This window comes from Coregonus clupeaformis, unplaced genomic scaffold, assembly GCF_020615455.1.
Source record: "Coregonus clupeaformis isolate EN_2021a unplaced genomic scaffold, ASM2061545v1 scaf0013, whole genome shotgun sequence".
Taxonomy (NCBI): Eukaryota; Metazoa; Chordata; class Actinopteri; order Salmoniformes; family Salmonidae; genus Coregonus; species Coregonus clupeaformis.
In genome coordinates this window covers 733,365-757,587 of record NW_025533468.1, presented here as the reverse complement: position 1 = coordinate 757,587, position 24,223 = coordinate 733,365, and the positions used below count along the sequence as shown (strand labels likewise).

The window sequence follows — 24,223 nt, the reverse complement described above, 5'->3', positions numbered from 1 at the left end:
TCATCATCAAGATCATCTCAAAGACAAAAATGTGTCACCTTAGAAGTTGAACTTTTCTTGTTACCTTTTCAAAAAGGATGAGGCATGATAAGTAAATGGATATGGAATATGGACCAGTAGCGCGCATTGTGAATATTTACGCACTGATTGCACCATTAGTTATTTGGGTTTGCAGTACAGAATATGGAGGCATTTACATGGGAAAACATCAGTGTGTTCCCTATTACTTGGGAGTGGTAACGAGTCTTTCTGAGAAATTCCACCCATTCAAACTATAATGTTTTTCATACATGCTGTTTCTCTCTGTTGTTGTTTTTGTGTCCAAGGCTGTTTAGCGGCGGTGGGCGATGTGGGGGGCGGTCTCAGCTGTATAAGAGGATTTAAAAAGGGTTGGGGGCGACTGCGCACAGACACAGTTTCACACCATGAAGTGCTCCACATCTTTGCCAAGCCAACACATCTGTCTGTCTGTGCTCAATGAGCAGGTTTATATAGACCATAGACTCTAAGAAATGACTTGAATTTAAAACAAACTCACACATTCTCAATGCAGCCAGGTGGCAGCGGGTGATAGTGCGCGCGGATTGGATCAGGGCAGCCATGCACTTCTCCGGAGACGCACTCTTCCCTTCAGAGAGCTCACTCAACCTCATGGATGACAATTTGAACATAGGCTTCGACCCTACGAGCAAGCCGGGGATGATGGAGGCCCCTGGGAACTCCACCGGTGCTCTTGGGAACTCCAGCGACCCGTTTGGCCGGAACGAGGAGGTCGCCAAGATCGAGATCACGGTGCTTAGCGTGACCTTCGTCGTGGCTGTGGTGGGGAACCTGAGCGTGCTGCTGGCCATGTACATGAGCCGACGGAAGCCCTCGCGCATGCACCTGTTCATGAAGCACCTGAGCCTCGCGGACCTGGTGGTGGCCTTCTTCCAGGTGCTGCCGCAGCTCTGTTGGGAGATCACCTTCCGCTTTTTCGGGCCTGACTTCCTGTGCCGCATCGTCAAGCACCTGCAGGTGCTAGGGATGTTCGCGTCCACCTACATGATGGTGATGATGACGCTGGACCGCTATATCGCCATCTGTCACCCGATGCAGACCCTTCACCAGCCCACGCAGCGCGCCTATATGATGATCGGAGCCACCTGGGTGTGTAGTCTTATCCTGAGCATGCCCCAGTATTTTATCTTCTCCCTGAGCGAGGTCCACCCAGGCTCGGCGGTGTATGACTGCTGGGGTCACTTCATCCAGCCGTGGGGCGTGCGCGCCTACATCACCTGGATCACCGTGGGCATCTTCCTCGTGCCCGTGGCCGTGCTCATGCTGTGCTACGGCTTTATCTGCCGATCCATCTGGCGGAACATCAAGTACAAGACCCAGAAGGGCACGAGCGCGATGGCACTTGCGACCAAGAATGGGCTGATCGGGAAGAGTTCAGTCAGCAGCGTCACCACCATCTCGCGCGCCAAGCTGCGCACAGTGAAGATGACTTTCGTGATCGTGCTGGCGTACGTGGTGTGCTGGGCTCCGTTTTTCACCGTGCAGATGTGGTCGGTGTGGGATGAGAGCTTCTCGTGGGATGGTAAGTGTTATATTTGGGTTCTGAGCCGTGAGTCAGTGGCAGCGCGCTCTGGTGCCATGTCTCCGTTCATTATGTGACGCATTAAGTGTTTTTAAACATTCCATTATTGCTTAGGCCTACTTACTCAATAATATGTTGGTAATAGTGCACAGCTTCAGCACATATTTTATGCATTACCCCAGGGGCTTCCCTAAAAGCTGCTTCACTGCTCTCCAAATTTGGAAAGCTTTTACGCAGCGGTTTACCACGGATATAGTGAGACAACAACTGTATAACTCCTTCTCAGATACATAGACCAAACTGAAACAAATAGGCTATACAGACAGTCAAGACATATTACATAGGCTATAGACTGTGCAAACTGGAGACCCGGGGTACATTGTGACCACAATGGAACAATCACGCACAAAAATATCTTACTGGAAGTATTTTGATTATCAGTTCTGTGCATGTGTTAACTCATAATTAATTGCCTTGATGACGTGTGAATGTAGCTGATGTTATTCCTTCTGCTGTGGCTTGAATTATCAGACAGTGCACAATATAGAAAACCAACAGAATCACCTAAAGGGCATACATAATTGTTAAACAATTTAATGCAACCGTTGTGCAGGCGTGACAGACAGTTGTGAAAACAACCAACGGTCTCCAAAAGCTAATTAAATATTTTGCTGGCGAGTCAGTGACCCTTTAGACCCAGTGGCTTACTGAGACTCCCTCGAGAATACGCATAAATAGTGTGTGCCACTGCTAGTAGATAAACAGAACAAGCTTGAATGTTTTCTCCTTCACTGACTGGCCGACACCCCCTCCTCCCCGTTTCTCTCTCTCCAGACTCCGAGAACACCGCAGTCACGCTCTCGGCTCTGCTGGCCAGTCTGAATAGCTGCTGTAACCCGTGGATCTACATGATCTTCAGCGGCCACTTCCTCTCTGACATGGTCCACTGTCTGCCGTGCTGCCGGAGGCTGCTCCAGAAGTTCGGCCATCAGGACTCGAACAGCAGCATCCGCCGCACCACACTCCTGACCCGGGTACCGCCACCGGCCCTACCCCAGCGGAGCTCGGAGCAAAGCTCTTGCAAAGATTGCATCCACCACTCCCACAGGAACTGTCAATCAATCCCGGTGGAGTCTTGACCGCGCACTCACACTGTCCATATACAGTACCAGTCCAAAGTTTGGACACACCTACTCATTCAAGGGTTTTTCTTTATTTTTTACTGTTTTCTACATTGTACAATAATAGTGAAGACATCAAAACTATGAAATAACACATATGGAATCATGTAGTAACCACATTTAAAAAAAACAAATCTATATATATATATATATTTATTATTTGAGATTCTTCAAATAGCCACCCTTTGCCTTGATGACAGCTTTGCACACTCTTGGCATTCTCTCAACCAGCTTCACCTGGAATGCTTTTCCAACAGTCTTGAAGGAGTTCCCACATTTGCTTAGCACTTTTTTCCTTCACTGTGCCATCCGACTCATCCCAAACCATCTCAATTGGGTTGAGGCCAGGGGATTGTGAAGGCCAGGTCATCTGATGCAGCACTCCATCACTCTCCTTCTTGGTAAAATAGACCTTACACAGCCTGGAGGTGTGTTGGGTCATTGTCCTGTTGAAAAACAAATGATAGTCCCACTAAGCCCAAACCAAATGGGATGGCGTATCGCTGCAGAATGCTGTGGTAGCCATGCTGGTTAAGTGTGCCTTGAATTCTAAATAAATCACAGACAGTGTCATCAGCAAAGCACCCCCACATCATAACACCTCCTCCTCCATGCTTTATGGTGGGAAATACACATGCAGAGATAATCCATTCACCCGCACTGCTTCTCACAAAGACACAGCGGTTGGAACCAAAAATCTCCAAATTGGACTCCAGACCAAAGGACACATTTCCACCGGTCTAATGTCCATTGCTCGTGTTTCTTGGCCCAAGCAGGTCTCTTCTTCTTATTGGTGTCATTTAATAGTGGTTTCTTTGCAGCAATTCGACCATGAACACCTGATTCACACATTCTCCTCTGAACAGCTGATGTTGAGATGTGTCTGTTACTTGAACTCTGTGAAGCATTTATTTGGGCTGCAATTTCTGAGGCTGGTAACTCTAATGAACTTATCCTCTGCAGCAGAGGTAACTCTGGGTCTTCCATTCCTGTGGCAGTCCTCATGAGAGCCAGTTTCATCATAGCGCTTGATGGTTTTTGCGACTGCACTTCTTGATATTTTCCGTATTGACTGACCTTCATGTCTTAAAGTAATGATGGACTGTCGTTTCTCTTTGCTTATTTGAGCTGTTCTTGCCATAATGTGGACTTGGTCTTTTACCAAATAGGGCTATCTTCTGTATACCCCGCCTACCTTGTCACAACACAACTGATTGGCTCAAACGCATTAAGAAGGAAAGAAATTCCACAAATTAACTTTTAAGAAGGCACACCTGTTAATTGAAATGCATTCCAGGTGACTACCTCATGAAGCTGGTTGAGAGAATGCCAAGAGTGTGCAAAGCTGTCATCAAGGCAAAGGGTGGCTATTTGAAGAATCTCAAATATAAAATACATTTTCATTTGTTTAATACGTTTCTGGTTACTACATGATTCCATATGCGTTATTTCATAATTTTGATGTCTTCACTATTATTCTACAATGTAGAAAATAGTAAAAATAAATAAAAACCCTTGAATGAGTAGGTGTGTCCAAACTTTTGACTGGTAGTGTATATATGTTTTTTGTGCATGTGGTTCCTGCGCCACACCACAGCGACGACGACTATTGTAAGTTTAGGGGGAGGCTAAATGGAAACAATGTGAACAGAGTCAGTGCATCCATCTCTCCTGGAGCTTGTGTTTCAACACACATCAGTCCGTAAGTGGAATTGTGGTAGGCTATAGGTATAACTAGGCTATAACTAGGTTATCCTGTCTCTTCTTGGTAAATGTGAACTGACTCAATCAGGAGGCATCTAAAACCCAGACAGTGCTAATATTTATAATCTTACAGACTCTAATGGTCCCATACTCATGCAGCGATCAGAATCTTTGCCATTAACAAATGACCTAGAAGTCAGGCCTGTCAGTTTGTGTTGTTCAATAACTCATCATATGCCTAATATGCCTAATATATGGTAATTGCAATAATACGTTGGTAATAGTGCACAGCTTCAGCATATATTTTATGCATTACCCCAGGGGCTTCCTAAAAAGCTGCTTCACTGCTCTCCAAATTTGGATAGCTTTTACGCAGCGGTTTACCACAGATATAGTGAGACAACAACTGTATAACTCCTTCTCAGATACATAGACCAAACTGAAACAAATAGGCTATACAGACAGTCAATACATATTACATAGGCTATAGACTGTGCAAACTGGAGACCTGGGGTATATTGTGACCACATGTCACGAATGTCAGTGAAATGCGGTGGAAGAAGTCAGGCGCAGGACACAGAACTCTCGGAAACGTACTTACTCAGAATGCAAAGAACATGAAACAGAATACCTCCACACAGGGAGGAACTAACCCGCTCACCAACGACACACGTCACAAAGAAACAATCACACACAAAATCCAAATGAGAGACAGGGGTAAATATAGGGCATACAATCAAACATAATGGGGAACAGGTGTAAACAATACAGACTAAACTAGACAAACACTGAAACATCGATCGGCAGCAGCTAGTACTCCGGGGACGACGAACGCCGAAGCCTGCCCGAGCAAGGAGGAGGAGCAGCCTCGGCAGAATCCGTGACAGTACCCCCCCCCCTTGACGCGCGGCTCCAGCCGTGCGCCGAGACCGGCCTCGGGGACGGCCAGGAGGACGCGGAGCAGGGCGAGTCGGATGACTCCGGTGGAAATCCCTCAACAGGGAGGGATCTAGGATGTCCCTCCTAGGGACCCAGCACCGTTCCTCCGGACCGTACCCCTCCCACTCCACGAGATACTGCAGACCCCCCATCCGACGCCTCGAATACACGATGGAACGGACTGAGTACGCCGGAGCCCCCTCGATGTCTAGTGGGAGCGGAGGAGCCTCTCGTATCTCATTCTCCTGGAGTGGACCAGCTACCACCGGCCTGAGGAGAGACACATGGAACGAGGGGTTAATGCGGTAATTAATGGGCAGTTGTAACCTATAACATACCTCGTTCAATCTCCTCAGGACTTTAAATGGCCCCACAAACCGCCGACCCAGCTTCCGGCAGGGCAGGCGAAGGGGCAGGTTTCGGGTCGAGAGCCAGACCCGATCTCCCGGTGCATAAACCGGACCCTCACTGCGGTGGCGATTGGCGCTCGCCTTTTGCCGTCTGATGGCCCGCTGCAGATGGACATGCGCAGTGTTCCATGTCTCCTCCGAGCGCCGAAACCACTCATCCACCGCAGGAGCTTCGATCTGGCTCTGATGCCAGGGTGCCAGAACCGGCTGATAACCCAACACACACTGAAAAGGCGTAAGATTAGTGGAGGAGTGGCGGAGTGAGTTTTGGGCTATCTCTGCCCAGGGGATATACCCCGACCACTCCTCCTGCCGGTCCTGGCAATAGGACCTCAGAAACCTACCCACATCCTGGTTTACTCTCTCCACCTGCCCATTACTCTCAGGGTGAAAACCCGAGGTAAGGCTAATCGAGACCCCCAAATGTTCCATAAACGCCCTCCAAACTCTAGAGGTGAACTGGGGACCCCGATCAGACACTATATCCTCAGGCACCCCGTAGTGCCGGAAAACGTGAGTAAACAGGGCGTTGGCCATTTGTAGGGCTGTAGGAAGACCTGGCATAGGAATGAGATGGCAGGCCTTAGAAAACCGATCCACAACGACCAAGATCGTGGTATTCCCCTGGGAGGGGGGAAGGTCCGTGACAAAATCCACCGACAGGTGAGACCACGGCCGTTGTGGAACGGGTAGAGGTTGTAACTTCCCTCTGGGCAGGTGTCTAGGCGCCTTACACTGGGCGCACACCGAGCAGGAAGAAACGTAAACCCTCACGTCCCTAGCTAAGGTGGGCCACCAGTACTTCCCGCTAAGGCAGTGCACCGTCCGACCAATACCAGGATGACCAGAGGAGGGTGACGTGTGAGCCCAATATATCAGTCGATCACGTACCTCGAGCGTCACGTACCTCCGCCCCTCTGGACACTCTGGGGGAGTAGGGTCGGTACGTAACGCCCGCTCGATTTCCGCGTCGACCTCCCACACCACCGGTGCCACTAGACAAGACTCCGGAAGTATGGGAGTGGGCTCAATGGACCTCTCCTCTGTGTCATATCGTCGGGACAGGGCGTCTGCCTTAACGTTCTGTGACCCTGGGATATAAGTGAGTTTAAATACAAACCGGGCAAGAAACATGGCCCACCTAGCCTGACGAGGGTTCAGTCTCCTCGCTGCCCGGATGTACTCCAGGTTACGATGGTCAGTCAGAATGAGAAAAGGGTGTTTAGCCCCCTCAAGCCAATGTCTCCACACCTTCAGGGCTTAAACCACCGCTAGCAGCTCCCTTACCCCACGTCATAATTGCGTTCCGCCGGACTGAGCTTCTTAGAATAGAAAGCACAGGGGCGGAGTTTTGGAAGCGTGCCCGAGCGCTGAGACAGTATAGCACCGATCCCCGCCTCGGACGCATCCACCTCAACTTGGAACGCCAAAGAGGGATCCGGATGTGCCAGCACCGGAACCGAGGTGAACAGGTCCTTCAAATGTCTAAACGCCCGGTCCGTCTCAGCCGACCACTGCAAACGCACCGGGCCCCCCTTTAGCAGGGAGGTGATGGGAGCTGCTACCTGTCCAAAGCCCCGGATAAACCTCTGGTAGTAATTGACAAAACCCAAAAAACGCTGCACCTCCTTAACCGTAGTGGGAGTCTGCCAATTACGCACGGCTGAAACGCGGTCAATCTCCATCTCCACCCCTGACGCGGACAACCGATGTCCCAGGAAGGAGATGGACTCCTGGAAAAACAGACATTTCTCCGCCTTCACATACAGGTCATGCTCCAACAGTCTACCCAGCACCCGACGTACCAGGGACACATGCTCGGTTCGTGTAGCGAAGTATATTAGAATGTCATCAATATACACCACTACCCCCTGTCCATGCAAATCCCGGAAAATCTCGTCCACAAATGATTGGAAGACTGAAGGAGCATTCATTAAACCGTATGGCATGACGAGGTACTCATAGTGACCCGAGGTGGTACTGAATGCTGTCTTCCACTCATCTCCCTCCCTAATGCGCACCAGGTTGTAAGCGCTCCTGAGATCCAATTTTGTGAAGAATCGCACCCCGTGTAATGACTCCGTCATACTAGCAATCAGAGGGAGAGGATAGCTGTATTTAATTGTAATCTGATTGAGACCACGGTAATCAAAACACGGGCGTAAACCCCCATCCTTCTTCTTCACAAAAAAGAAACTCGAGGACGCAGGGGAAGTGGACGGCCGTATGTATCCCTGTCTCAAGGATTCGGTGACGTATGTCTCCATAGCTGCCGTCTCCTCCTGAGACAGAGGATACACATGACTACGAGGGAGCGCAGCGCCAACCTGGAGGTCTATCGCACAATCCCCCTGTCGATGAGGTGGTAATTGAGTCGCCTTCTTCTTACAGAAGGCGAGTGCCAAATCGGCATACTCAGGAGGAATGTGCATTGTGGGCATTTGGTTCGGACTTTCCACCGTCGTTGCCCCTACGGAAACACCTACACACTGCCCCACACACTGATCAGACCATCCCTTGAGAGCCCTCTGTTGCCATGAAATGTTGGGGTCATGAGATGTTAACCAGGGAAGCCCCAACACCACAGGAAACGCAGGAGAGTCAATCAAATACAACTGTATAATCTCCTCATGGCCCTTCTGCGTCTTCATCTTAAGTGGCGCTGTGACCTCCCTAATCAATCCCGACCCCAAAGGATGGCTATCTAGGGCATGGATGGGGAAGGGCACATCGACTGGTACAATAGGGGTCCCTAACTTATATGTGAAATGGCGATCGATAAAATTCCCAGCTGCGCCTGAATCTACTAGCGCCTTATGCTGGGAGCGAGAAGGAACCTCTGGAAACACAACTTTAATACACATATGTACAACAGAGAGCTCTGGGTGAGTTGGGTGCTTACTCACCTGGAATGACTCATCAGTGCGTTGCCTACTGCCTCGATTCCTAGGAGACCCTCCCCAGCACCGAACCGCAGTGTGTCCTCTGCGGCCACAGTTGGTGCAGGGGACGGCCTCTCTCCTGGTCTCCCTCCTAGTCTCCCTAGCACCAGCACCCCCGAGCTCCATAGGGCTCGGCTCGGAAGTGCTGGGGGATGGAATGGACGGCCCCAGCTCCGGACGTCCGCGGGTAGCCAACAGGGTATCTAGGCGAATCGACATGTCCACCAGCTGATCGAAGCTTAGGTTGGTGTCCCTGCAGGCCAACTCTCGACGAACGTCCTCCCTTAAGCTGCACCTGTAGTGGTCGATGAGGGCCCTCTCATTCCATCCCGCATTGGCAGCCAGAGTCCGGAAGTCCAGTGCGAACTCCTGCGCGCTCCTCTTCCCCTGTCTGAGGTGGAACAGACACTCACCCGCCGCCTTCCCCTCTGGGGGATGATCGAACACCGCCCTGAAGCTGCGGGTGAACTCCGCATAGTTTACTGTAGCGGCGTCTATTCCCCCCCACTCGGCGTTGGCCCACTCCAGTGCCTTGCCAGACAGACAGGAGATGAGGGCGGACACGCTCTCGTATCCCGAGGGCACCGGGTGGATGGTTGCCAGGTAGAGTTCCACTTGGAGCAGGAAACCCTGACACCCGGCTGCGGTGCCATCATAAGCCCTCGGGAGCGAGAGCCGAATCCCACTGGACTCCAGATGTGAAACGATGGGTATGGCTGATGGTGGTGGTATCGTTGGAGGAGGTGTGGGCAAACCTCCTCTTTCCCATCGCCTCAAGGTGTTCATCACCCCTTCCATGGCGGTACCAAGATCCTGGAGCATAGCCGCCTGTTGTAAAACGCGCTCCTCCAGTGATCCCGTTGGCACTGCCGCTCCTGCTGACTCCATGTCGTGGTGTGTGATTCTGTCTTGAATGTCAGTGAAATGCGGTGGAAGAAGTCAGGCGCAGGACACAGAACTCTCGGAAACGTACTTACTCAGAATGCAAAGAACACGAAACAGAATACCTCCACACAGGGAGGATCTAACCCGCTCACCAACGACACACGTCACAAAGAAACAATCACACACAAAATCCAAATGAGAGACAGGGGTAAATATAGGGCATACAATCAAACATAATGGGGAACAGGTGTAAACAATACAGACTAAACTAGACAAACACCGAAACATCAATCGGCAGCAGCTAGTACTCCGGGGACGACGAACGCCGAAGCCTGCCCGAGCAAGGAGGAGCAGCCTCGGCAGAATCCGTGACACCACAATCGAACAATCACGCAAAAAAATATCTTACTGGAAGTAATTTGATTATCAGTTCTGTGCATGTGTTAACTAATATGCCTAATATATGGTAATTGCACTTTTTATATGACAGGTTGACTGTGACTTGATGATTGTTTGGTTATGTTTAGGTTTACAGTACATTGTCCCAGTAAATGGTTATGAAATGTTTATAAAAGTTTTAATAAGAAAACAATGTATTGGCACACACCACTCCCTTCATCACTCTACCCCAGTGGACAGCTCTCTCCCCCTCTCCCCATCAAGCCCTTCACTCCATCTTTGTGAAGTATGGTGTTGTTTCCTTCATTGACTCTCCATCATCCCTTAGGGGTTTTCAGTCTGTGAGAGATGATAAGTCAGTTCGTTGTTGAGTATTCTGTGGGGAGTGTCAAGGCGGGAGACTGGCCCCTGGTTTCCATTCCATTTGAAATACATTCCATTCTAAATACATTTAGATAAAAGCCATGCATCGACGTTTGATGTTGTTGTAAACATTTATGAAATGCACAGTGTATACCAAAACAAATATCCCTATTTCATTTGTCCTTTGAGTATTTTATGGTGCCATCTCAATGTGACCTCTTTCACCTGTACATATTGTGTTAGATTGTAGGACATTATGCTGTAAAGATATGGGATATAAAATGCGATCCGGCATGGGACTGTATGTTTTCATATGTCACGAGCTCCACACCTAAACCTAGAGTTATACCAGTTATTCTAAACACGTACATACACAGAGAGTTTCCTTTCATAACCGATGTTTATATTATTGGACTTAGTTTACATATCAAGTACATATTTAACAGAGAGGGAGAGAGAGAGTGTGTGTGTATGCTTGTGTGACATTAAGAGAAGATACAAACCATACACAGCCATGTTACAGAACCAGGCTGACTACACACACACACACACGACCCAGGATGAAAGGTAGCCTAGTGGTTAGAGCATTGAGCCAGTAACCGCTAGGTTGCTTTTTGAATTCCCGAGCCGACAAGGTGAGAAATTCTGCTGGTGTGCCCTTGAGCAAGACACATAACCCTATTTGCTCCAGGGTTGCTGTAGATAATGGCAGACCCTGGCCGTGACCCCACTCTCAGAGGGTGTCTAAGGGGGAGTTGGGATATCCAAAAACACATTTCCAATTCACACATGAATATAATACACTTTTTTTCCATTTTTTTACTTTAACCCCTTTTTCTCCCCAATTTCGTGATATTCAATTGGTAGTTACAGTCTTGTCCCATCGCTGCAACTCCCCTATGGACTCGGAAGAGGCGAAGGTCGAGAGCCATGCGTCCATTGAAACACGACCCTGCCGCACTGCTTCTTGACACACTGCTCGCTTAACCCGGAAGCGAGCCGCACCAATGTGTCGGATGAAACACCGTCCAGCTGGCGACCGAAGTCAGCTTGCAGGTGCCCGGCCCGCCACAAGGAGTCGCTAGAGTACGATGGGACAAGGAAATCCCAGCCGGCCAAACCCGGGTCTATAGTGACGCCTCAAGCACTGCGATGCAGTGCCTTAGACCACTGCGCCACTCGGGAGGCGCCATATAATACACATTTGTTCATGTGTGAAATAGGACAAATATAAGCACCCACCAAATTAATATTATAATTATCAGTAGCCTAGCGGTTAAGAGCTTTGGGCCAGTAACCGAAAGGTAGCTGGTAAAGAGTCACCGAGCCGACTAGGTGAAATATCTATTGATGTGCCCTTGACCAAGGCACTTTACCCTATTTGCTCATGTAAGTCGCTCTGGATAAGAGCGTCTGCTAAATGACTATAATGTAAATGTACTTTTTTTAATCAGGATGTGGGGACTGTAGGCACCAAAGGGAGGAGGGGGTCTGTTCTTTGGTCTTAGGGAACTGCAGGGAGCCTCGGGTGTGTCACGTTCGTTTAAGGACGGGTCAGACCAAGGCGCAGCGTGAAAGGCATACATGTTTATTTCACCGCTAAACACGCGAACAAAACAACAAACCAACGAAACGTGAAGTCCTAAGGCTAAACACAATACAAGCCTCTAACACGGAACAAGATCCCACAACTAGTGATTGTCAAGATCGCCTATGAAATACGACCAAAGCGCAGCGTTGGGAGTGAACATGACTTTAATGTTGAAATAACGACAAAACAAAACACGATCCGTAACGTCCTCAGTACATAGACTGAACATAGAACAAAAACCCACAAACAAACAGTGAAACACAACAGTATATATATGGCTCCCAATCAGAGATAACGAGCCGACAGCTGACACTCGTTACCTCCGATTGGGAGTCATTGACCAATCACCACTAAACACAAACAAAATGAAACTCACCCAACCCCAACACCACCAAATGAGATACACCCTGGCTCTAACACACAGTCCTAGAACCAGAGTGTGACAGTGATTGCCAATAGGCTGCCTATGTATGATCCCCAATCAGAGACAACGAGCGACAGCTGTCTCTGATTGGTAATCACACCCGGCAAAACATAGAACTACAACACCTAGAACGTAATCATAGAAATAACAACATGGAATTCCACACCCTGACTCAACATACTAGAGTCCCATAAGTCAGGGCGTGACAGGGTGTCTCTCAGGGACTGATGTGAAACAGTTGAGTTGGGTAGAGAAGAAGGGTACACTGACCTACTTTACAGCAATGACACAACCACAACACTCCCTATAAACACAAACTCCAATAGTGATCATCATCACTTACATATCAAATATCCTTCCCCTGCTATCTCTGAACTTAAACATGACCACCATCACACTATATAGGCAACATGCACTAATACAAACTCTAGATCTATGACACAAGCACTGGCTGACACCAGGGCACTTACAGCATACCCCAGGTACACCTTATCTAACTTACTAACCCTGTTAATATCACATCAGCCTCCTATAATAACAGGAGCCAGAGTTATGCATGAAGATCTTTAACACAGACAAAGACGCAGTGGATCCGTTGCACAGACCCACGTGCGGCTTAGAGGGATCTAGATTAGTGATATTAGTGAGCTGTTATTACGGGGGTGTACTTGTAATTACAGGGTTATAGATTACATATTAGTGATACGAGTTTAAAGGTAGTCTTACAGGGTATATGAAGGAAGGAAGATTTAGTGAAATCTTAGATAACAGAAATTACTTATATATGATGTATTTAGTAAAGTATTTTCTGCCTTATAAGAACATTGAGCTTTTGACAGGAGAGCGCACAGTATAGCGGAGATTGCATCTCGCATGTGGTAGACGTATTGCAGTGTAATGGTGCGCGTGAGTAAGGCTGAGTGTGAGAGAGAGAGAGAGGTTTTCATCTGTGCATCTCTGGGAAAAGACTAGTGCTTTAGGAGGAATGGCAAAGAAGAGGAGGGCTAATCAGAAACAGTGCTGCCTTTGGCTGCCCAGTCCCACAGAAGCTCTTCATCCTCTCCTGAGAACAAACAGTACCTATCATATTACATATAGTACATCTGATTATATAAAGTTGACACCAAACACATTATCATCTTCAACAATAACTAAGAAACCTATTCTGACAGACATATAATCTCATAGAACATCGGATTATCAACAACAATCTGTTTATCCAAGGATATGCATATCATCTGAATATTGAGAGCTGCTGGAAAACTAATTATCAACAACACCTGTACACATTATTACAAGCGTACAAGGGAGAGATGTCCACTGATCAGACTAGTGACGGATCAGACTGATTGCTTCCTGTGTGGGTGTCAATCACCATCAGATGAGGCTGCCAATGAGGCATCATCATAGGGGTTACCTGTCACCTGTTCACTAATTAACTTCAACTCAGAGGGTCCTGGAAGGATACAGGCCATCTCCAAACCATGTCCTAAGAATGAACACTGCCACCAACACCCCAAAGGGGTCACATAGGTATGAGTTGTGTCTCTGCAGACTGACCAGAACAAGGTCAACTACCGCTATATAACATGTACTAACTGGGTACAGGATTCGATAGGATGCTCATTGCTCATAACAGAACATACTTAGAGTTAACAATGCAACATTTCTAGAGTAAGAAGAGAACCTGTCACCCTGGGAGGGACTGTTGTCTTATTTCCCAGGGCAGGTGAAGTCAGTGGGATAACTTTCAGTCAGATACTAGCATGCCTGTCTCTGCTCCATGTAACGTGAGAACACCTACAGCAATGTTATTTACCAGCACATACTGTACTGCAGGGTCCCCCAACTGGTAGTAATTTTGATCCCTGCTATACTGCATCCTTCCCTTTTGAAATATGATCTTTAAACTACCTCCAGAAGGTGTTTGATGTGTCTGAATGAGCTTTACCCACATTCTTCAATTATGAAAAGTTTAATGTTTCCACAGTAATACTTCTCTGCACTTACATAAGAGAAAAGAAAGTGTCTGAAATGAACGCTATGAGGGAGAGGGATTCATAGGATGTGAATTGCAGTGTTGGCAGACTTCTGTGCAGGCATAAAAAAACAGACAGGTCCTACATCAACAGCAGCTGCATAAATCTGCAAAAACACAAGAAGATATGTTTTATCATAATATATTATTTTTTCAGGGTAAACCTTTTGATGCTGGGGCTCATGACTCCTGTATTGTGTGTGTGCGCGTGTTTTTTGTGTGGAGGGGGATTGTTCTTAGTTCCCTCTGATAAGGGATGTACGTGCGTGTATGTGTGTACAAACGTGCAACTGTGATATAATTAAAAGTGCCTTAATAATAAGAAAATATTAATACAGTACCAGTAAGTAATATGATGTTCATTTATCTAAATGCTGATTATACGATCTGTGTGCTTTATTGATGTCTAATCTGAGTTTGATTGGTTATACAGTGGGGGAAAAAAGTATTTAGTCAGCCACCAATTGTGCAAGTTCTCCCACTTAAAAAGATGAGAGAGGCCTGTAATTTTCATCATAGGTACACGTCAACTAAAATCACATTGTAGGATTTTTTATGAATTTATTTGCAAATTATGGTGGAAAATAAGTATTTGGTCAATAACAAAAGTTTCTCAATACTTTGTTATATACCCTTTGTTGGCAATGACACAGGTCAAACGTTTTATGTAAGTCTTCACAAGGTTTTCACACACTGTTGCTGGTATTTTGGCCCATTCCTCCATGCAGATCTCCTCTAGAGCAGTGATGTTTAGGGGCTGTCGCTGGGCAACACGGACGTTCAACTCCCTCCAAAGATTTTCTATGGGGTTGAGATCTGGAGACTGGCTAGGCCACTCCAGGACCTTGAAATGCTTCTTACGAAGCCACTCCTTCGTTGCCCGGGCGGTGTGTTTGGGATCATTGTCATGCTGAAAGACCCAGCAACGTTTAATCTTCAATGCCCTTGCTGATGGAAGGAGGTTTTCACTCAAAATCTCACGATACATGGCCCCATTCCTTCTTTCCTTTACACGGATCAGTCGTCCCTGGTCCCTTTGCAGAAAAAACAGCCCCAAAGCATGATGTTTCCACCCCCCATGCTTCACATTAGGTATGGTGTTCTTTGGATGCAACTCAGCATTCTTTGTCCTCCAAACACGACGAGTTGAGTTTTTACCAAAAAGTTATATTTTGGTTTCATCTGACCATATGACATTCTCCCAATCCTCTTCTGGATCATCCAAATGCACTCTAGCAAACTTCAGACGGGCCTGGACATGTACTGGCTTAAGCAGGGGGACACACCTGGCACTGCAGGATTTGAGTCCCTGGTGGCGTAGTGTGTTACTGATGGTAGGCTTTGTTACTTTGGTCCCAGCTCTCTGCAGGTCATTCACTAGGTCCCCCCGTGTGGTTCTTGGATTTTTGCTCACCGTTCTTGTGATCATTTTGACCCCACGGGGTGAGATATTGCGTGGAGCCCCAGATCGAGGGAGATTATCAGTGGTCTTGTATGTCTTCCATTTCCTAATAATTGCTCCCACAGTTGATTTCTTCAAACCAAGCTGCTTACCTATTGCAGATTCAGTCTTCCCAGCCTGGTGCAGGTCTACAATTTTGTTTCTGGTGTCCTTTGACAGCTCTTTGGTCTTGGCCATAGTGGAGTTTGGAGTGTGACTGTTTGAGGTTGTGGACAGGTGTCTTTTATACTGATAACAAGTTCAAACAGGTGCCCTTAATACAGGTAACGAGTGGAGGACAGAGGAGCCTCTTAAAGAAGAAGTTACAGGTCTGTGAGAGCCAGAAATCTTGCTTGTTTGTAGGTGACCAAATACTTATTTTCCACCATAATTTGCAAATAAATTCATAAAAAATCCTACAATGTGATTTTCTTGATTTTTTTTCTCTGAATTTGTCTGTCATAGTTGACGTGTACCTATGATGAAAATTACAGGCCTCTCTCATCTTTTTAAGTGGGAGAACTTGCACAATTGGTGGCTGACTAAATACTTTTTTCCCCCACTGTACCTAGGGATTCCTATAGTGGCGCATTGCATTTCATAGTGTCAATTTAAAGAGGGATAATAAAGGATTCATTGAGCCATTGTAATGTATAAATGAGACAATACTGTGTTATTGAACAATTGTAACAGCTATGTAATTTGAGAGAATATATTTTGTGCATTTGTGAAACATTATATTTTGTACCTATGTAAATGGTTGATGATTTTATATGAAAGACTCATTACAAGTGACTTGAAGCCGAAGCTACATCTCTGTATGATTGATTTTCTATATTTCCCCCTTTCAGGGGTATAACACAATCTGTACAAAACATGTCAACAATCCATCAGAGTGGTTATGTAATGTGGCATCTACATCTGATCATGACACTTTTAATTTCATTCCCCTAACCTTAAACCTTTTGCTAACCCTACCCCAACTCCTAAACTTAACCCTTACCCCTAGCCTAGCTAACGTTAGCCAGCTAGTTAATGTTAGCCATCTAGCTAGAATTTGTAACATATCATACGTTTTGCAAATTTGTGACATATAATACGAATTGTAATTCGTAACATATCATAAGAAATGGGTGATGGACATCCATATATGAATACATACCATATGAAACGTAACATATCATGCTAAATGGAGTGTCTCGGATTTACGTACAGAATAATACGAAATGCTCTGAGACCTCAGCCAGCCCAAGGAAGAAAACAGAAACCACTCTTTATTACAACCACATCTAGCGGCTACCGGAGGTTACTGAAGTAACCCCGATTTTATGACCCAAGCGCAAATTCTTTCGGACCCCATTTTCAAATCAGGCGCAACACCTAGTTTGGCTTTAAACAGAACGGTAATGGCGCCAAACAAAGACATGGGGACATGTTTTCCCGCGCTGCACATCCAGATCCCGTGTCGATCAAATCAGTAGCCTGCTGACTCTAATAACTAAGCTAAGAGGTTGTCGCACCGGTCTGAGTGTCAAGAACTGCAACGCTGCTGGGTTTTTCACAATCAACAGTTTCCCGTGTGTATCAAGAATGGTCCACCACCCAAAAGATATCCAGCCAACTTGACACAACTGTGGGTTCCATTAGAGTCAACATGGGCCAGCATCCCTGTGGAACGCTTGACACCTTGTAGAGTCCATGCCCCGATGAATTGAGGCTGTTCTGAGGCCAAAAGGGGAGCAACTCAATATTAGGAAAGTGTTCCTAATGTTTTTTTACACTCAGTGTATGGTTCAATTCTGACAATTCTTTACAGATCCTTGCACCGACTGGACCAATATTCCCAAGACAGTTGGTATATACTGTATAACTTTTTACTGTCTTAGATTATAATTGTTGGTTAGGGTGCTCATTCACACTGATTTGTGAGATCCTCAGCAGTCAGGAACAACTCATGATCATTCAGTATATGTAATAAACGTGGAATTGGATAAGTACTTCACTTATCACCAGTCACTTTAAGAGCAGTTTTCCCCCTGTGCTGTGCTATATGCCATGCATCTAGGCCTGCTGTTTTTATTTTACTGATGATGTAATAATGCTACCTCACACTTGTACTTTCAAATACAGTTCTTTGTAATGCCTACTTCTTGAAATAACTTAAGATCAATACGTTTGTAGTTACAATTGACTTAATTTGTAGTGCATAACACGTTCTTTAATTTGTTTGAATATCAGCTATGTGGTGGATGCATAGATGGATGTTTATTTTGTGTTTGCTTTTAATTAGTTGTGTGATGATTCAAGTGCACAATACTTAAATCTGTCATTTTGAAACGCTTTCTTAATCTTTCGGCTATTTCTTGGACAGATACCCTACTCCAAGAACACCAGGAGCTCTTGGACAGTTCCGATGTCCACGGTGAGGCCTCACCACCTCCGCTCAACTGCCTCATCAGACTGGGCTACCAGACAGAAAATGTCTTCAAAAAGGTGGAAGGAGGCGAAGCCATATTTCATTGACAACTGGCTGGCAGGAGAGGCTCATCACCCAGATATCAACAGTGAGGTACCAACCCAGCTGTCGTGCGCTGTAGAAATGGCCTTCCGTGTCCTTTCTTCGTGTGTCGATTGTGACACAGCCAGGCATTCAATTTTTGTGCTCCACAATCGGAATGCCATAGTTAAAGGCTTTTTTACTGTTTTAAAGATCACTCATTTTATTTACCTTCCTTGCCATGTTGAATATCCTTTGTCGTTAATTGTATTCTGATATCTGATGTTTTTATGTAGCTCGTTTTCTGCCTGTAGAGATACTTCAACCTTTTTGCCTGTGTCCACAACCGGCAATTACGGTTTGCCCTGGCAGGTCTGTTGTACTTGTAACCATGAGTGGTAAGGATGCAGTGTATCTTGATTAATTTTGTCTTAATCCTCTCTTTAGGTCGTTAGAATCTGGCATTGCCAGAGCTCCATTGTGAGACCTACAAGGAGGCCAGTACAGCAGGCATGAAAGACCTGCAAAGGAGTGGCTACTGATCTGTCACCATCAACTTTGCATCGTCATCTCAACAGACGTGTTCTCTTCATATGAAGAGATGAAGATGGCTGCGCCAGTATGTCACGTCAAGCATTTTTGACAATGCTTGACCAGAGGACAGAGCGTTTTGGCAGAGTAAGTTTCATCCTCATTATTCTAATGCAAGACTGACAGACTGATTGTAATGCAAGACTGGTGGAGGCTATTTTATAATTTACTGCTATTTTTATCAGACAGGAAAAACCACAGTTATCTTCTAAACTTATCTTCTAGACAAGGCGAGAGAGAGAGATTCCAAAGTACAACAGAAATGTTTAATTCTAAATACATATCCAAAAGCCTGTTGATTTGTATTGCTTATTCAGTGGCCCTCGCCTTCTTCCTGTAGATGTGAGGCTGGCTGAGCCTGAGGTCCTGAATGTCCCAATGGAAGAGCGCAGACAGGAATCAGAGCCCAAACGTTTACTCATGGACCTGAGCAAGGAACACATCAGCGAGATGGACAGGAGAGTGACACAAGGTAAGGAGGAATGATAAAAATAAAGTTATATCCACTGCTGGAAGTCTCTCTCTCTCTCTCTCTCTCTCTCTCGCCCCCTCTTTGATTCTCTCTCCCTGATTCTCTCCTCTCCATTGTACACTCCTTCTGTGGACGAGTACAGACAGGGAACCGAGAACTCCCAGAAAACTCTGGTGGACATCAAGCCTGTCGAGATTGAGAGAACTGACATACTGACACCTTGGGGGTAGAAAGAGTGTGTGTATACTGATGGGGTCTGCTTGCTGTAAAGCCCTATCTTAACCATTTACAATTGTCTGTCCCCACTCTCCAGGCTGCCAGCCAGTCCCAGTTAAGCGGAGTACGTACAGACCTGAGTCAGCTCCACTATGCCCTGGGGGACGTGAAGGACATCCAGATCTCCCCGGCAGACATCAGCAAGGACTGGAAGCAAAGCATTAACATAATTGAATCCTGAAGGACGTACAATATGCTGGGATGCAACACAGTCAGATTGCTTCAGCTATGGAGAACCTGAATAATTTATTTTCAGGTATGCTCAGCTGCAACATAAGATGCCACTTGATTGGGAACTATTATTGTTGGCTTGCATTGCATTTTGATGTGGCACTGTACGGCAGGGCTCTTCAAGCCTCCATCCTGTAGGTTTTCAATCCAACCATAATCTAGCTCACCTGATTCTAATTATTAGCTGGTTGATAAGCTAAATCAGGTAAATTAACACTGGGATTGGAGCGAAAACCTACAGGAGGGTAGATCTCCTGGAACAGGGTTGAAGAACCCTGCTGTACGGTAACAATATATTTGTGTATTGATATTCCTCCTCCCTTCCTGTGCAGTGCCTGAGATGGTGGCAGACACTCCATTAATGATAGAGCAAGCCGAGCTGCTGGAGGGCCGCCACAAGCTGATGAACCTGGAGTGCTCATGGAATGACCTCATGTACGATTAGTACCGCATGGGCAGCAAGAACACACACAACATGAACCTCATTCAAGACTACTTTGGCAAGGTGCAGGGCCTGTCGGAAGACCTGGCCAAGCAGCTGTGGATAGTGCTGTAGCGCGCAATGGGCAAGGCTGGAGGTCACAGCGAGCAAGCGCATCCAGGGCACCCAGTCGATGACACGCGAGTCTGACAAAAGGTGGCTGAACAATCACGAACCTAAAACCTCAGTTTTGAGTTACAGCAGCACACTGACAATCTGCTACAGATGTTGTTTACAATTAGGGCCCTGTGTTTTGCGCAATCATTTGACATAGCAATACTTTATCCTGTATTCTAAGCCTTATCCAGCCATAACGTTATGGACGAGTTCAGACAAGGAACCGAGAACACCAAAAATGAAAAGCAGTTGTCTGAGGATGGTGCTGGACCATCTGACAGAAAAAGAAAAAGAAAATAGGGCAAAAAGCTTTCATCAAACTGTCCGTGCACTCATCTCCTCATAATTCGACTACTGCAACTCATTACTCTCAGGCATCAACTCAAGCTCCCTCCATAAGCACCAAATTGGTCCACCCGGTCAACAAGTCAATCCACGAAGTGTTTACGATGATGAACGAGTGAGTGACAACCACCATGTGTGAATGAAAAATAAACCCAGATCTGTTCAAAGTGAAGCTGTAAAGTACTGTGATTATGAAGCTTGTGACATACATTCCAAATGAAGAAATATAGACTAAAAACATAATTATTTTATTGCCAGGGACGGATATAAGACCCAATTTGATGAAGAGGGCCGTGTGGTCTGGAGAGACATCATTCTGCCTATCCCAACCGACCCTGGAGAGAAAGTGGATGTAAGTCAACACACACACAAACACACACACACAGTGGGTTTGTTTACTCATTGCTGAGTCTTCTGACAGATGGGGAGGATAAAGTGTCCATTGCTGTTGGTCGTCGGGGAGGATGATCAGAACTGGGCGACAGTGAAATCTGCAGAGGACGTGAGTACAAACACGATTAAAATCTTCTTATGAAATCAATAATTGTCATTGATGCTGAATGTGACCTCTGACCTGCAGATGGCCCAGATGATGCGTGCAGCGGGTAATGAGCACCTACTGACCATTCTAAAATACCCTGATGCTGGACACCTCATTGAGCCGCCCTACACACCCCACTTCAGAGCCAGCAACTTCATAGTGCCTCAAACACGACAGAAAGGTACTGTACACACACACAGCTCACACCTATAGTATAAACATCTGAACTAAGATATATGTATAACCAATTCTTTACTCGCAAAGTAACTAATGATTGTGTGTGTGTGTTGCAGTGATCATGTTGTGGGGAGGGTACCCAAAGCCGCACGCCGATGCTCAAGAAGACTCCTGGGAAAAGAGCCTTGGCTTTCTACGGCAACACCTGTACCCCAGCCATGCCTCTGGCCCTAAGGCCAAGCTGTGATGTCACACCCGAGTAGCCTCCAGGACCGAGTATGATTGACTAAGCTATAACTTTATATACTATTTTATATGTTCATGTATTTAATTTGTGACAAGACTGAATGCTTGAATGAGAAAGTCGTCCGACCAGTGGACACAGCTGTAGAATATAAATTGATGGCTGATGGTGAGTGTCCACAGTAGTGGGTCAGAGTCTCTCATTCACTGTACTGTAGGAGTTTCAAGCTGCCAATAGTATTAACACCTGTGCCTATAACCTAACTGCCATAGTACACAGATGACTGATTCTATTTTTTGATTAATGAGGAAATAATAGGAAATGTATTGTCTATGATGTTTATAATAAATCAGAGGAAGAATATGAACAATATCTGTTGTTATAGGCCCTTTTCACGTGACGTCAGACAACTTCCGTTCTGCCGCGATGCAGGTTATGTTTACATCCGGTGTCGCTTAGGAACGCTTAGCTAGTAGCACATCATTATGGAGTTCACCCAGTCCCTTTCACATCTGCCACCAATACGACTTAACGACGTAGAACGACTTGCTGACAAGTGGTCCCTTACTTCAAGATCGAAGCTTGATAAAGGCTACAAGTTCTTCGTTGAAGGTTACCTGTTTGATTATGAAGGTACGTGTTTATCTTTATTTAGCTTAAATTAGCCCTATGCTAGCGAAGGTTATGAGCTGACGAGTTTCTGTTTTGCAGCCTCTTTTTAATATTACTGCTGTTTGTATCGACCGTAAGATAAGAGTCAGTAATGTATTAATGGCTAATGCTGCGCCCTTTCTCCCAATCACTGTATTGAAACAGTCTCAAGTGTAGTTAACGGTGAGGTGACAGTGAGAGGGCGATGTTACAGGTCCATGAAGAAAAATGAGGAGGCTCATCGGCTTCAGGTTTCTCAGATAAACAGTTCTCTAACATTATGATAAGATAGGTTAAGATAGATAAGTTTTCTTTTTGTTGTGTTTTGCTGCGGTTGCAGATTTAATAAGAATGATTCCACAATGTTCCACTGTGGATCAGTTTGTTTCTCAGTCTGAGCTCTGATTTTGTATCATTAAACTTAATACACAACGAAATTCTAACAAACCGATGTGGGTTGTTGACGGCAATAAAGACTGGGAAAGATTCTGTGATAACTCAAAATGTTCAAATTTTCGATAAGTGTTGGCACTACTTGTCAAAGGTTTCAGAACAGCCAATTTTTCTTAATTAAAAAAAGAAATTGGGTTTTGAAAATTGTGTACAGTAGTTTATAATGAAACGCAGAAAAAAATGTTTTGTAAGTACAGCACTAATTGTTATGTCTCTATGAACAGGTTACACTAGACTCTGCAGAGGTTCCTGTGGTACTCAATCACATGTCATGTTCCTGCTCTGCTGGGAAAGCACTATGTAATCACATAGTAGCACTTCTTTTTCAAAGTGCTCACTATGTTACCATGGGCTTTAAGACAGTGCCATTGCCTCTGTCATGCACCAGCGCACTGCAGACCTGGCACCGGCCTAGGACACAGGTCAGACATTATTTGTTACACTGATGCAGAACTTTGCAGTTTGTATTGACTTTTGACAATGTATTGTTCATCATTATTATATCACAGGGAATTGTACCAGAGGCCACCAATGATATGGCGGTGTGTAAACCAGCGGCTAAGAAAAAAACAAGTGTCAGAGCTGGTGTGAAGTGCACACTGTACCGAGCCTATGATGGTGAGTCTGAATGAGCCCCCCGCCTGTACTAGAGCACAAAGACTTTAGTGCATTTCTAAAATAATACAAACATAAAAGTGATTATTATTTGTTACTTTTTATATAGACTTTCAGTGGATATTTTTTTATTTGTATTAGAAGCATGTACGAGACTGGATGAGTGTGGTTGTCTTTTTTAGTGAAAAAGATAAGGTGGCATTTAATGAAATCTAAACTTGACATATCTCACTTTCATGCCAGGGCCTATTCCGGATCCTCACGTCATGGCCAGTGCTGAGAAACTGAAAGACATCCGTCCACAACCAGGGATTTGCAAATTGCTGCACGGGCTTGAGGGCCTTAATTTGGTGGACTCTAAATTTGGCCCTGTGCCATTTGGGTCTGTGCTTTCTTACCAGTGCCCTCTAGAATTAAGTAGAGATATTATTAAACACCCTGGTGCCAGTGAGTTTCCTCAGTTGCCTATTGAAGGTTACAACTTTAAATTTCCCATTGATTTTGAGCCCAACTACATACAACAATGTCATTTGGACAGCCTGATTGTGTCAGAGGAGATGTCTGCTGCTATTGGAAGCAGAAACAAGAATGCAGTCAGAATGCCAGCTGTGGAGCCAGGTACGCAAACCCCGA

At 45.8% G+C, this 24,223-nt stretch overlaps 2 protein-coding genes across 2 annotated transcripts; both read left to right on the top strand.

The window, feature by feature from the left end:
- The first annotated feature begins 672 nt into the window (after positions 1-672).
- Positions 673-2,721, top strand: LOC121546614 (arg8-vasotocin receptor-like). The gene is made up of 2 exons (XM_041857850.1): positions 673-1,582; positions 2,417-2,721. Exons 1-2 carry the CDS (start codon positions 700-702, stop codon positions 2,719-2,721), a joined length of 1,188 nt encoding a protein of 395 aa, XP_041713784.1. The 5' UTR covers positions 673-699.
- Positions 2,722-21,313: 18,592 nt separating this feature from the next.
- Positions 21,314-21,889, top strand: LOC121546271 (bile acid-CoA:amino acid N-acyltransferase-like). Its single transcript, XM_041857441.2, has 3 exons — positions 21,314-21,411; positions 21,490-21,631; positions 21,744-21,889. Exons 1-3 carry the CDS (start codon positions 21,331-21,333, stop codon positions 21,872-21,874), a joined length of 354 nt encoding a protein of 117 aa, XP_041713375.1. The 5' UTR covers positions 21,314-21,330; the 3' UTR covers positions 21,875-21,889.
- The last annotated feature ends 2,334 nt before the right edge of the window (positions 21,890-24,223 follow it).